At 36.9% G+C, this 16118-nt stretch overlaps 1 protein-coding gene across 3 annotated transcripts in view; it reads left to right on the top strand.

Moving 5' to 3' along the window:
• Nucleotides 1-16118, top strand: part of erbb4b (erb-b2 receptor tyrosine kinase 4b) — a 289951-nt gene that overhangs the window by 192067 nt on the left and 81766 nt on the right. For all 3 annotated transcript variants that reach the window (XM_005451921.4, XM_019353299.2, XM_019353298.2), the window contains exons 6-12: nt 1732-1850; nt 4025-4166; nt 5659-5772; nt 6035-6161; nt 7227-7300; nt 11621-11711; nt 13161-13360. In XM_005451921.4, the coding sequence (XP_005451978.1) occupies nt 1732-1850; nt 4025-4166; nt 5659-5772; nt 6035-6161; nt 7227-7300; nt 11621-11711; nt 13161-13360 (867 nt within the window). The remainder of the gene's footprint in view (nt 1-1731; nt 1851-4024; nt 4167-5658; nt 5773-6034; nt 6162-7226; nt 7301-11620; nt 11712-13160; nt 13361-16118) is intronic.

Genomic DNA, 16118 nt, shown 5'->3' with positions numbered 1-16118 from the left:
CAGGTGTTTAGAACCAGATGTGCCCAATAATAATAATAATAATAATAATAATAATAATAATGATAATAATAATAATAATAATAATAAATTCACAGGGGAACTCAGAGGCATGGGTTCCTGTGAGTGATGTCAGCATTGGCAGTGTTTTCAAATGAAAGCTTCCAGGCATATTTCATGAGATGACTACATTTAGTGTTTTTTTGGTTCCAGCCTGTAATTTGATTTGTTTTGTTTTTTGTTTTTTGTTATTCTTAAAGTGGATTTTTAAAGCCAAATTGACAAACAGCATTGTGTCCGTCTCTGCCAATCTGGCTTGGCCATTTGTTTGACAAAGTGTCTTTTGAATAAAGCAGACCATATTAATGCAGGCCAGGCACTGTTAATGGAATGCTACTGATGGTAAATCAGTAGCAGTCCACTCAGTAGCATGAGCGTGTGTGTCTGTGTCTGTGTGTCCGTGTTTGTTTGGCGACTTGTCCATAGCCTTTATCTATCATGGTGATGGTGTCCTGTCAACACAAGGCTGAAGGGAAACATAACACAGATCAAAAAAAAAAAAATTGCCCTGCTCAAAACAAAAATAAGCACCACCAATACATGTGTAATGTTGTACAATAGTAGCCTTACGTTCCCCAGTAATATTTACTGTTGCAATTTACTTTCCTAGTTTCAGTTCTGACCAGTTCGCTTTATCCTTTATCACCAAATATAATCTTAAAATTACATTGAATGTGATTCTAATTACATTCTTTTGTTGTTTGCGTTCAGTTATCGCTGGCTCCACGTCGCTGAGCATCTTTCACCTCATACAACCAAAAGCCATAGCTGTCACTAATTAGCAACATGACTGAGTATAAAAAGAACAGAGAGCCTCAGTCATTTAGAAGTAAAAGTAAATATGATAACAACAAAATTATGCAAATAGTTTAATTTGTGATTACAGTACATCCATTTATCCAAACCACTATGCGTAATATCTTTTTTTAACCCACCCCAGTACTTTATCTTGTGCCAACTTTACTGGTTCATCCATAGCTGCTTAGTTATGTATTCCTGCCCTATAATGAAAGTCCCACTGCTGACACTTAAGCAATGTCAATTACCAGCTGTCTTTACCTGTGAAATAGCAGGGTCCTATGTACATTTATATATGGCTGTCAAGAAGAAAGGCACACAGACATACGGCCGCCCATATGATTGCAAAGGGCATATAAGGAAAAGGTGGACAGATGTTCACTTCTGTAGTACATTCAGATAAGAATCGCTATGTCTTTGTCACACTGAGCTAGACAGCAGACGAGAGCAGAGATGAAAACATGATTGAAGATAGCTAGTAGGTGGTAAAAAACCTTCTGCTTCATCTGAACTCACTAGACACAGACACATGTAAACACACGTATGCATACATTTTACAAAGCAATAGATGGTAGATTGTTTGACTTGTGACTTGTCATCTAGTTAGGTTAGTATAGTATAGATAACTTCCAGAGCAGATGGTGAAGTTGAACCAAATTACCCCCCCACCCCTCAAAGGTTTTACAGTGACAACTTTCCAGTGACTGGGCTTTAATTTTTTTAACTTCACCTGCCATTTGAACTGGCTAGACAGACACATTCTAAGACTGTGTTGTGTTTACGTTTTATATATGGATGCATAAAGTACGTGTATTATATATACATTTTATCCTTTGTTTGTGTCTCTCTCTTTTCAACATGCCTGTAACTTCAAAGTAACTAAGACAGTGTGTGCGGAGCAGTGTGACGGCCGTTGCTTTGGTCCCTTTGTTAGTGACTGCTGCCACCGTGAGTGTGCAGGTGGCTGTTATGGCCCAAAGGACACAGACTGCTTTGTAAGTGAACACACACACACATACACACACTTTACATCATTACGGTGTGACAAAAGAGGTTAAAGTGATCATTTTCCTGGTGATATTACAATGTCAATATGATTGTGCAGATAACATTTTGAGTTAACACTTTGTTTTACGTTTCTTTTATTCTTTTTTTTTCTTTTTGGTTTCTTAAATCTGACACATTTTACTTGTGACTTTTTCCTTCCATCAATTTCAGGTACCTCTTAAAATGGATTTCACTCAGTTTTTAAATGCCACTTGTATGGCAAATATCATTTGATGACATTTAATTCTCTTTTCTTCCTGACATGAGTGTCATTGTTAAATATAGACTTCACCAGGAAGTCTTCATTCTGACTTTTTGCCATGTGCTTTATCACTTTTATCTGTGCTCGTTTGCATGTTAAACTTGTTTCTGAGGCTGTGAGTCCGTGGCTAATCGAGCTCTTCTTCCTGGCTTTGGAAAAGCAAGTTCTGTATCATAAGTTTTTATTCTTCTGTCCTCTTCACAATCATCATAAAATTGAGAAAATGACAAAGAAAATTCTTGAATGAATCTTGGCAAATTCAAAGTCTTCAGACACAAGAATTTATTTCTAAATTATTATCATAAGTAACAAGTATATGTTTTTTAGGGTCTGTAATCACATATAGAATAAATACATGTCTTAGTACAGGGATATTCAATTAAAATTTAAGGAGGTCGAGTCAGGGAAAATTTCAAGCAAACATCCAGAAAATCTACATAAATATATCCTGTTCATAGCCTGTACATAGCTTGTACTCACTACAGCTTGTACATACTTATAGTTATAGAATATTCATAACATACTTCATACCGTGTGCATTATAACATACCATAATAGACCCATTTCTGTAATATACTTACATATCTATATTATTGCTAATATATATTGTAATATATCTATATCATGGCTAAAGCACTTCTGGATGGATGCAAACTGCATTTCGTTGCCCTGTACCTGTGACATGTGCAATGACAATAAAGTTGAATTCTATTCTATTCTATTGTAAAATCAGGTTCCACACACATTATAATTACGTAGCCTAACAGTTGTACCAGTGTGTGTATATAGTCAAACTCTGGGTGTAAAGTAAAACAAAGTATAATTAAATTCATCAGTATTTCAATCATATTTGTTATTAATTTTTACAATGGACTGGCAGGTACTGCAATAACAAAATAATAATAAAGTAGAGGTCAAAAGCATTTCAGTGTGTGTTAACACAATGCTAAATAGGAAAGACATCAGTGATGAGCTTAGAGAAGCAATTGTTGCTGCCCAATCTCGAAAGTCCATCAGCCTACAGTGACAAAAATTGTTCATTCGAGTAGGAAACACTTAAGGAAGTCTTTCATCTTCCCAAGGTCAAATACTCAGAGAAACTACCAAAAGTCTAAGAGTTACATCTCAGACTCTACAGGCCTCAGTTAGCATGTTAAATGTTAAAGTTCTTGACAGTACAATTGCATAACTAAAAATGACTGAACAAGTATAGGTTGTTTGGAAAGATGCCAGGAGAAAGCCTTTTCTCTTTAAAAAGAACAATGGTTGGGACGGATGAGGATTCAGGTTTGTTTTGTAGCCATAGAATCTGGCCACTTATTATTAGCTTAACTGGAACTCTTCTGTATTCTTAAGTCATATGGCAAGTTGTCTGCGTCATGGCTACAGCTTAGTTCAAATTGGGTCATACAACAAGACTGTGATGGCAAGTACAGCAAATCTAAAAATTAATAGCTGAAAAAGAAAACGACCAAGGTATTCCAATGGCCCAGTCAAAGTCCAGAGATCAACCAGACTAAAATTCTGTAGTAGAACTTTTTTATATTAAAAAAGAATCAAGCAAAATACCATTTCTGTATCTACTTTTTTCCACACCAGCTTGATTTTTCTTAGTAAAATTAAAGGCCTTAAAGGCCAACTCAAATGGTATTCTTTCCTAATTGTAATTTCATTGGGTGCATGCTGATAGTCCACCTTTCAGTAATATCACTACTGGACACTGAAAGGAAATTGCAATACAAACCTGGGGTCAGGCTGGCAGTAGTTATACGGTTCATGTAAATATACTACTACCACTATGAGTACTAGTACTATTACTACAACTACTACTGCTAATAATACTTATGTGAATGTTTGCAGGCCTGCACCAACTTTAATGACAGTGGGGCATGTGTGACCCAGTGCCCTCAGCCATTTGTCTACAACCCTACCACCTTCCAGCTGGAGCATAACCCTAGGGCAAAGTACACCTATGGAGCTTTCTGCGTCAAGAAGTGTCCACGTAAGTCTCACCACCTGGACAAACACAAACAAATCGTACACACACAGACACACACCCACGCACACACACATGGATACTCCACATACATGCATACTGCTTTAAACATTAATCTTAAGTCATAACCTCTTCATAGCTACACTTTAAGTACTAATTTAATGGGACATTTTCAGTTTACTGTGGATAATTACACCTGCATCCATGTGCAATCCATCAGCTGATTGCCATGGTCTTCGAGACCCACAAGCAGGAGGAATGGACAGTAGCAATGCCTGTTATGTTCTTTATAACCCTCATTTGCATTGGACTGGAAGATAAATGCAGCTGCTTCTTGAATTGCATTTACTCCTTAGGTTTCTCATAACTTTCTCATTACTGCTGGTAGATCATTTTTAGGGCAAATCCTAGCAACATAAATATAGCTTGTCTCTTTCCTAAAATAGTCTTTATGTGTGTGTGAGCGTGACTATGTCTGTGAGGACGAAGTTGACTTTTACAGTTGTGTAAAAGGGACATTTTGCAAAGTGAGGAATTTTTTTTTTACTTCAGCAAATGGCTGTTTAAGAGTAAAATTTGCATAAAGTTTTGTGCTAGGAGTAGAAAACGTTAAGTTGCATTAGTCATTGAGTTTTAAAGTTTAGGTCAGAATAAGGGGCATGGGATATATTTGTTAGGCTGGGTTCTCACATTTGTTTGTTCTTTTTCTTTTAAGTCCAATCCAATTGACATAACTGCCATTGTACATATAAGTAGGCTGTGTGGGATGTACATAGCCTCTCACCCTGTGAAAGCTGGTTTAGGTTCCAGCACCTGCATGACCCTAAATTAAATAAGTAGTTAAGAAGATGGATGGATGCATGGATGGATGGCTGGCTACACTGCTACACTTCTTGGGGGTACATAAATGGTCAATGGTCCTTCCAACATGTCATCTTGACAAGCCATTAGTCTTGTTTGCAAAGCCAGTACAGGTGATGAGGAAGTATAGGCCTGCGTCTGCATTAGCACCATATCTCTTCTCACTGTGTATAATTTTTAGTCATGTTATTCATGAATTATTCTGTGGCCACTGCTAACCACAAGCTAACCACTCACCACACCCACAGCTAATTGTGGACACCCCATGCTGTTCAAAACATCACTGAAAAGGCCAACCAGCAGGGAGGGAAGGGGAGCTCTGCGCTTGGAGGCATTGTTACTTTTAAACAGACACAGGATAGAGAATAATATAAACATTTAACTGTTTACTGTTATGAAAGTATGCTGCTCTTTTTCTTATGGTAGTTTTTCACATAAATCCTATGCAAAATAAGTAAGTAAATAAATAACCAAATAAATAAATAAAAATAATGGTGAGGCAAAGTCACTTTCAAAGTCACTTTCAGCACTTTTTTATGTGATTGCCTACACTCCACTGCCACTTATTGTTCTGTATGTTCCAGTGTGACAAACAGCAGCCATCTGTATTTGACATTTACAATGAATTGTTTTCCAGATAACTTTGTGGTAGACCACAGCTCCTGTGTGAGAGCATGCCCCAGTAACAAGATGGAGGTGGAGGAGAATCGCATTAAGATGTGCATCCCTTGTACTGACATCTGTCCAAAAGGTAAAATTCAAATGTATAGTTGCAGTAAATAATTACTGAATGTTTTTCTCCATCGATTTAGCTATTTTATTATTAACACTATATAGTTGTATATATGCACTGTTGTCAGTTTCACTATTGGGTTTATTTTGGCAAATGCAGGAACAGTACATGTTGTCCTGATTGCATCAAACCCTTAATCTACCTCGTATTTTGCATGTTTGCACCATTGAATTAATTGATGCAATTTTTTCTCTTCATGGTTTCACTGTGTTTCTTTCAGCATGTGACGGGATAGGCACAGCAAGCCTACAGACTGCTCAGACAGTGGACTCCAACAACATTGACAAGTTTGTCAACTGCACCAAAATCAATGGCAACCTGGTGTTCCTCATTACTGGAATCAAAGGGTGAGAGCTGAGAAGATTCAGCTTATCAGAATGACTGAAGACAGAGTGGGAGAAAAAAAATCTGCCTAAATATAAAATGGCTTTTCCCATTCCATTCAGCCTTTCTGTATTCAGCTGAGTGAGCACTAAGCATTCACAATGGATTGTTGAAAAAGAGCCCACAGGTAGTGCACACCTCACTGAAGTTGGAAGTAACTAAAAGTAAGAATCGCAGCTGCAAGTCTACTGTGACCATTTTAGCCTTCAACTAGACTAAGTGTGCACCTGTTGGTCTCATAGCATAGATGGTGTGTTTAATTTGGGTCACCTGGCATACAGAGTGGGGGATTGATTCAATTATTAATTAAGATAGATGATACTCTTCAGCTAACACACAAGTGAACATCCATGATGGACACATTTAGAGCATGTGTGCTTAACAGATGTTAGTTGCGAGTGGCTAAGTGTGACCTCTCTGTGCAAAGATCTCTCCGGGGCTGTATCAGCTTCTCCACCGCTGTACCTGCTGACTGCTTCCTTCCTTTAATTCCCCATTCTCAGTCTCCTTAATTGAGTTGTTCTCTCAATAATCAGAAACTTTGTTTTTGACTCAAAATTGCAATTTGAAATAAAACTGATTATAATACTTGTGAAAATATGGTATTTTAAATACCATCGAGCTATTAACAGTGTGATACAGATTGAATCAAACTGTTGAACTGGATGGATTAATCTGAATAATGTTAGTGGTTAGTTATGTCTGCATGGATATACAGTACTATTTGTGTGCATTCATTCATATGTATTTACAGTTCACTTAAAATATCACAATCAGGTATTCTCAGTACACATACATTATTTACCTCTTCAGCTGGTAAATGTAGCAAACTTTTCTTACCTGTAAGTAAGAAAATTTCCTGTAAGTATCGCATTTTTATTGTACATGTACAATGACAATGAGGGACTATTTTATTCTATTCTAAGTAGGAATATCCTTTACACATATTGATGGAAATACTAAAAAACATTATTTTTTTCTTTTACTTGATTTGTTTTTGTCATTCTGATCTCTCTTTTTATTCACAGGGATGTCTATCACAACATTGAAGCTTTGGACCCGGAAAAACTCAATGTATTCCGCACCGTTCGGGAAATTACAGGTAAGTGTATAAGTTGCACTGCATTCGTCTTATACGCATATGTATTTAAAGAAAGAACAAATGTTTACTCTTACTGTCATCTCTTTTCTTGAACAGGAAAGTTTCACATCAATGCTTATAAATACTTGCATGTATCAGCATATGTGTATTTCTTCAAGTCCTCCCCTCCCCTCCCCTTGAGAATGTCCAAACCAAGGACAGGCATTGCAGAATAAGATGAATATCATATGAGTCTTTCAGTCTCCTCTTTCTCTTTACTGCTTCTCCCTCGGGGAGTCCCTAGCCTTGAGTCCCACAGCCCCAGCTCTCCCTTCACGCACCATGAAGAAAAGAGCCAGAACACGCGGTGCACATCGTTAATCCCCCAGCTCTCCATGCCACCTCCACTTTTTAGCTGCGTGTACACTGTCATCCTTCCAGCCCCAACATTTGACAATGCCATCAGAAGAACACATCATATCTCTGATGTCATATTTTCAAAAGCAATAGGAAAATATTCTTGTAAAATATCAGTGCTGCTATTTAGCCATGAATGAAAAAAGCAGATATCTTATTAAACAGTGCATCCCTTTCATCTGAACACCACTTATTTACTTAGGATTACATCAGTTATATTTTGTTAAAAGAAAAAATTATATAAAGTATCTAACATGTATCTTAGATACTTTACTTTCTACATAACCTGTAGCAGTTATAATAATAAATATTGTTATACCTGATGGCAGTTACTCTTAAAAGCTAATATGGGGGGTAATAAATATACACAATCAAGTGCCAAAATACATGTAGTAGTAATAGCAGTTTTCTTACTTGTTCACAATCCAAATCATGCTTTTGAGCTGCCAGCACCATCTGTCTATATAATCTAAATGTGGTAAACCACACCACTCTGATAGGAAAAAAGTTTTATTGTTGCAGTTCAAAAGCAAACTTAAAAGGAAAGATTTAGAAATGAAATGATTTATAACTGCTCCAGACAAAATAGCATTTTTATTATTGCGCTTCCCTTAATGGAAACTGACAACTGATGTCAGTTCTAACTAATATTTAAGCCTGCTCAAAGGAAAAAAAAGGATTTTTAAGGATTATAGTGCGTTAAGAAAGCAAGTTAAACTAGCGCAGCTGTTTTTCATTTAATAGAGTGAATTGTCCATTAACGCCATTGGGGCCATTTTGATACCCGCTCCTCGACATGCTGAAGTGTCTTCAGGCAAGACACTGAACCCAGTTGATTGAAAGCCTTGCATCTGAACTCTTTGTATCTGCTAAGGTATATAAATCTCTGTATAAGTCCAGTTGTTTACTCTTTAAACTGACTTAGATATACTCCAAAACTTGACTTCGAAGTCATTTTGTTTTCTTGCTTTTCTTCTCTGATGGTTAGTGATGACAGTTTGAAAGCAGGTGATGGAGCATAAACCAGCGGCCATGTGGTCAGACACGTGTGTCATCTCAGCTTGTCATTTCTCTGAGCTGGCAGAAGAACGTGACTTCTTACAAAAGCAGGCAACCTGCATCCATGACCCCAAGGTCACAGCTAGCGTTGCTCTAGCTTTCAAATGAGCTCTGTAGGAGGACAACTTTCATCATCCACACCAGCACACGCATCTTTCTGTCTCAAATCAAATTCTCCATTATTTTTTTGTCCTTTCAGTGGCGTCTTACCAGGTCAGAATTTACCCAAAGAGTGGGTGTAGCTGGCACGATTCAGCATAAGTGGGTTTCTCGGTGTTGTGACTCAGAATGTAATCACTACAACTTAAGCGCTCTTAACCTTTGCTTATGAGCTCATGGCCTTCTTGTCCAAGTGGTTCCACATTTTAATTCACTATGCACATTGGTGTGCTGCTGATGTGGCTCCCAGCAGAGCATAAACTCCTGATAAGTGATCTTTCCATGTGCATGAAAATTCACATGAAAAAAAAAATAAAATAAAAGACAAAAAATAGCATAATGTTGCACACAAAATTTTTCTTGACTTGCTTTTTGGCATTGATCTTTCTATCTAGTGAGGTTCCACAATTTTGGGGAAGTCTGAAAGGATCAGGCCTACACTTTTCCCCTGTGAAGGGCCTCATGGACAGCCTATGTGATTGTTGATAGTGATGCAAATGCACATTAAGACATCTAGCACAGCTTAGAAACAGTTCAGTTAATTTCAGTTATTATTAATGCCAATTAATGCCAATCAACAACAACAGTTACCTCAAGGAAGATGAACCTCTGAACTGATAACTTGCTGTAATATATTCTCATCGCTCTTCACTGGAAGACCTATTAGCAAGCTTGCCTGAAGTGTAAATGTGAAGTGTGTAGAGACCTGCAGGATATTTAATGTTTATATAGTTAGATTGTTCCAAAAATGCATTGTGACCATTTACTCTGCACAGACTTCAGGAAGCGTGTACAATACAATACAATACTGGTGTATTTTTACAAATGATACACAAACTATATAGACTTAGACCTTTTATTGTCATTGTACAGTTGCTTGCACAATGATATTATGTAACAATTTCTATATAATTTATATACATATACAGACTGCATCACGTCTTTGTTGCTGTATTCGTATGTAACAGGGCACTGAACAGTCATTCTAGCTACCTTTCCAGTCACCTTTATAATTGTACTATTTTTTTGTAGCTTAGCAGCTCAGTGCCCACCATGTTTATTAGCATTATTGTCTCTTTTACTACACCGTGACAGTTACTATTACTTGACAGTACAATAACACAATTGCAGTAACCTACTCTTTCTAGAGTATCTCTCTGCTTGGACAAAGACACATATTAATCACACTGAAGCTTATACAAAACCAACCTTATTGCCACTGTTTATTTATTTATTTATTTATTTTGACCTTTCTTATCAACAATCTTCACCCACTTTCTGATGATCCGTGCCTTCCTACAGATAGCAAACGTGCGCTGCTATCCCATCCCTACATTGGAACAGACAGGAAAGAGTTCAACAGGCAGTAGACTGTTATCATGAGTAGAGAACACCCAAAGCCCTCTGAAATAGCACCGTGCCAGAACAGCAAGGTGCCTCAGCACTGCAGGTTTTGTCATTAAGACAATTAGTGTTGACAAGTACAGCGCTAACGATTCTATAGAACTGCTGCCTCTGGGCTAAGAGGCACTCACAGCATCATAAACTGCACATCATGAGAATCAAGATGGACAAATACCAAAAGTGCAATTACCTTTTACAAACCACCATTCCCCAGCAATATATTTGACATTCTGTACGAATACCTCATAATGGTTTATATAATGGAATAAATTCCTCCTTTATCCTAATGACTGCCATTAAGATGCTCTCATTAAAGATTCACTTTTAAAAAAAGAAAAGGGCTATATGTGTAAATGACATAAAATGATAAAATGTTTTTCCATTTTGGGAAGTTGCAAAAATACAAATTTTCTACCTTTTTGTTTGCAACTGCAATAAAAAAAATCATGCATGATTCCTCACCTGTTTTGGACATTTCCCGACCAAGCATTCGTAATAAGCATTTATTGAGACCCTGTCACTACTCAGACTGGATGCTCTTTGTCTTTTGTCATCAAGCCAAGCGTGGCATTGTGTTGCCACAAGCTCTACTTACCTTTCTCTGCCATTCCTCCCTTCCCGGACCAACAAAATTATGCATCCTGTGGGAAGAACTCACACTGTCTAGCATAATAGAGTCTGATACTGTTTATTGACTGGAGTATTGCATGTTTAGCTTTTAAAACATGCCATTATATTGGTGTAGACTTTCCTTCCACCTCCTTCTCCTCCCCTCTTACCTCTGCTCTTCTACCCACTGTGGATTTTTCTTTGGACTCGTAGCCTTATCCAACTCTGTTGTTTGTCCTCTGGTGTTGGCTTGGGGATTGTAGTCCCCTACTGTTTTTTCTAATAAATATTTCATATTTCTGAATCTATTATTAAAAATCCTAAATGAGCCATGGCCATTTTCTCGGCTTTTGATTTTATCTCCTAAATTATTTAACAGCAGACAGGGAAATAAAGGAAATGCAAAAATATTGATAAGTCGGACTTGTTATAGCTGGCACCAAACTCCTCTGTGGCATTGCTGTGCCAGACATTTATCTGGCTTAGAAGTGCTTGGCTGATTTCAGATGAGACTCAGGTGGTGCGGTTGCATTGTTGTGTTTCTGGAATGTTGCTAATTCTAGAGAGAGGCCGGTTCTCTCTGCTCATTTTCTTCTTGTCACTGTGGAAATGGACAGTATGATAGACAGGTGATTCTGGTCTGTCAGTACTCATGTGGATTTATAACCTATGTTCATCCGTGTCTTCATTTAGGTTTTCTAAACATTCAGTCATGGCCTGACAACATGACAGACTTGAGTGTTTTCTCCAACCTGGCTACTATTGGGGGAAGAGCATTGTACAGGTACCTGAGTGCATAATACCTTCACAAATTCTTTTTCTTTCTTTTGTATTTTGTTTTTTGATTATTGGGAATAGTTTATGCCAAGTTGTTTCACAAATGTCTGAATCAGAGCTCAGTACTTCTAAATCAATGGCAAGCAGGAAAATTAGTGGTTTTAGGTTTATTTTTAGCTAATTGTAGCGAACAATCTCTGAAGCCACAGCTCACTGGAAAACTGAAATGAAAGAAAGAAGGGGAGCCGATAACAGTAATTTTAGAGTATTTCATTGTGCTGTGTTTTATTATTATTACTTCTTATAATTTATTTCTATTCTCTTTTTTATGTTAAGCATTTCGAGTTAAGTTTGATCATTTCCTGTTCTATACAAATAAAGTTTTTTATTATCATTATATTAATTTGTATTCCTTTTTGCTATTAGCATGGTGACGCTGTTACATATGTGTATATGAACACATAGATATTATTTAAACTATACAGCTTATCTCACAGATCTAAATTCTCATGCATTGTTGCAAACTCTGCTGTGGTTTAAAGAAGATCGGAAAGACGAGGTTACAGTCCAAAGTTGCAATCACATGTCTCTAGCTCTGATTATATATTTAAACCATTTTAATGCAAACCGAAAGTGGATCTGGATAAGTGCTATGCAAGTTAATACGTGAAGTGCAATTTTTTTGTTACTGAAGAACGCTATAGCTAAAACATGACCTGTATAACGACAGCTTAGTTATTTAACCTAAATTATAGCACCTAATTATTCATCATTTAGATTTTTTTTCTTAATTTGGAAAACATGCAATAAAAATGTAGCGGGATTTGGATGTAATCAAAGCGAGTGTCTGCTGATAAAGTGTAGACTGTGAGATTCAGTGTGTTTTTGTGTGTGTGTGTGTGTCCCTAGGTGTGCGCGTGAGAGTGTGTGCATGTGCACTGCACCTGCCTGCAGATGGAAACAGCAGGCTGCAGTACAAATTATAGCCTGCCACCCACCCCTGCCCCGTGCTTGATCCTGCATACTCTCTGTCTATCTGATGGTTCTGACACCCACTGGCATCCTGTCATTTTTAAACCATGCAAGTGGGACATATCAGGATAGCTGGGGGTAGGAAGAAAAAAGAGAGAGAGCCTAGCAGACAGAATGATTAAAACACATGTTCTAAGTTGCATTGTTGCAACATAGGACCATATGATCTCATAAAAATACAGTGTATTCTTCTTGAAATTATGATTCAGTGATAGAATTAATGTTGACTAATGAGATCACAGTTGAGATGATGCTTAAACAGCATTTCTACCAAACCTGTGAAATGATTCCATCTTCTCTCTTCCCTTTCTTTTCCCCTTTTGTCCCTGCGCCACATCATGTCTTCTCCTCCTGCTCCTCTGACCTTCTTTCCTTTGCTGTCGGCTCCATCTTCCTCTCACCTCCACCTATTCTTACCTCTCAGTGGGATCTCTCTGCTGGTGTTGAAACAGCCGGGGATCACATCACTTCAGCTTCAGTCTCTGAGAGAGATCAGTGCTGGGAATGTCCACATTGCAGAGAACAGCCAGCTTTGCTACTACAACACCGTCAATTGGACAAGACTGTTCCGTACTACAAACCAAAAGGTTCTTATTCGCAACAACCGAAGTCCACAGGAATGCTGTAAGTTGATGCCACAATCATTCTAAACATCTAAATATTAAATATTTGGTCAACTTTACACTAAAAAAATCACCATTTCTCATGAGTTGCTCTACCAAAACAACAGAACAGAAATAAAACTGCTGCAGATTTTCAACAATGCCATTCTTGGCATATATTTACTTTTTCTTTTTTTACCGATCTAATGAATATGATGTACTGCAAAATATTTTACCACTGTCCTACAGGTCCCTCTTCCACTTACAACACAACTCAAAGCGCATTGAGGCTTTTAAAGAAAATTATGTTTGCTCTAAAACATTTAATGATATTCTTTGCCCACATCAACACCTTTCTACCAAGTTTCATGGTAGTCTGTTTTCTCTTTTTGTCTCTTCCTAGTATCTGTGACAAAAATGCTACAGAAAATATACCAGTTGCTATATTGTACTGCACTGTACGATACAAGTATTTAGTTGAAAATTTGCTAAATATCCAATATAAACTTAAAAAACTAAAAAAGGTAAATTATGTTTGTATGTCCACAAAAATTAAGTAGCAAACCTGTCCAGTCATATTGAAAAGTTAGTGAAATCTACCACAAGAGCAGATCTTTGTACTGCAGCTTTTGAACAGCTATGAAAACAAAGACATTATATGAAAATTATGTTTTAACCTCTGATATCTGGATATCCTCTGGTAGCAGGACATATTTGAGTCATTATAATGTGCTAAATGACCTCTGTGTTGTACAACCGTGATACATTTGCATATTTTAGCTGTTAATTTAACACTCGCTGTCTAGCTTCAGGCACCATCAAGAGTACGCTTTTTTTTTCTCAAACATGTTCATATTTAAAACAGGTTTTACACTAAAGAAAGAAACGAATCTACTCAACATTTCTTGTAGTATAGATTTAAAAGAAGTTTGGATTGTCGAACTAACAAGAAACCAACATTAGACAAAATTCTGCTTTCTAAGTTATCACTCAGCCTTCATAACAAAGTCATTTGTTTTAAAGGAGCTATTGTATTGGCCATTCATAGTAAGGTTTTGAGGCATAGAACATGATATATAATAGTAGTACTAGTATGTCTGTCTTATGAATGGTAGCCATTATCTCACTAGCTTCTGAAGGACACTAAAAACAATAATTCAATAATTAAATGAATTAACATCAGGGTCATTCCGAGAGTGCAAGGTTTAGAAGAATGAAATTAGGCAAATAACTGATTTGGTGAGATAAAGATTGCATTTCTAAAAATGGAAGAGCTTTATTATATCACTGCCACAAGTGTTAAGACATTATTCATTTATGTATAATGTTCATTAATGAGCCAGTATTTGCATTATTGAGTTGGCCCCTTTTCACTGTTCATGTGCTCCTTTCCCCTTGGCACTTCCTTACTGTTGAACACACACAGACAGATACACACACGCACGCACACACACTTTAGAGTCTTTGAAGACTTTGGGTTAGTTTCAAGAGTCACATACTTGACATGGTTCTGCATGTGTGCAGCAGAGTGTGCGTGTTTGTGTGTCTAAACTTGACTGAGCCTCATGGGGCTAGAAAAGGGCAGCTATCACACTGTTACAGTGCAGCAAAGAGTATTCTTGTGAATATGCATGCGGTTGTAGTGATTTAAGTAGTTGCTGAAACCTGAAACTAAGACATCTAGTTTTCATAGTAGTTGGAATAGAGATTTAGTGTTATAAAGTGTACGAGCATGTAAAACAAGTAATACATTCATGTTATGTGGTATTAAAACACAGTTATGATGGCTTTTTAACCATCATTTTTATTTGAATTTGTTTACTTTTTACATATTACATATTGGCATAGCCTAAACAGATATCAATAATAACCCAGGATTGTATTGAAATGTAATATATATTTATATAGAAGCAAATGGGACAGTTTTCAGTTAATATTTTTCAGACTGTATTAATTATTTTATACATATTTAGCATCAAAATACTTTATTTCACCTCATTGTGACACAGTTAAATGAAATATCCCTGGTTTGTTTCTGCACTATTTTACATGCGCGTACAGTAAAGAAAGAAAACATCAAAGCAGAAATGTTGTGGTTCTTGTGTAAATATGATTTTCATTGTGCTCACTGAATTTGCATATTTTTAAGAGACTGTCAGTAGCACCAGGGCTTTTTATGCAAGTCAAAATACTGTGAAAAGGGCACACATATGAATCAGTGTAATTTTCCCTACAGCTCTGATTTTGTCACAGCAAAATTTGGATAAAAAGCTGCAAGAAATACTCCCACTGATGGAAACAAATGTACTCTGATGATGTTAGAAATTTAGTTACTTCACTGAAAGAAGTCACTGGCGGCCATTGTAATAATGCTCTATTAACAAAATGTAAAATAGTACAATCAAAGATCTGTTTGGTTAACTCAGTGGAACACATACATGTTGTTTGAGAAAATAGCCAACACAGAGTCTCTCATATTGGCTCATTATTTAATTACACTATTAACTAAACAGTAAATGGTCTTTAAACAAAGTGCTTTTTTTAAAAATAGATAACTATTTTTTTCACCCATGTTGCATGTGAAAAGGATCCCTTCTCCGGCTGCCCCTCTACTCTCTTTAGCCTTTTCACAGACTGCCCCTGAAATGTTGCTTTTATACAGAAAAGAGAGGTCCCCAGAATTGGAGGCACTAGTTGAGTTCCAGCTAAATCTCTCCCCTCAGTCGTGCTAATCAGCACTGTTCAGGGACAGGTTTTTTAATCTTTATTTATTTCCTCTG

This window comes from Oreochromis niloticus, linkage group LG16, assembly GCF_001858045.2.
Source record: "Oreochromis niloticus isolate F11D_XX linkage group LG16, O_niloticus_UMD_NMBU, whole genome shotgun sequence".
NCBI lineage: Eukaryota > Metazoa > Chordata > Actinopteri > Cichliformes > Cichlidae > Oreochromis > Oreochromis niloticus.
Note: the sequence above shows the minus strand (reverse complement) of the source record. Positions and strands in the feature narration are given on the sequence as shown.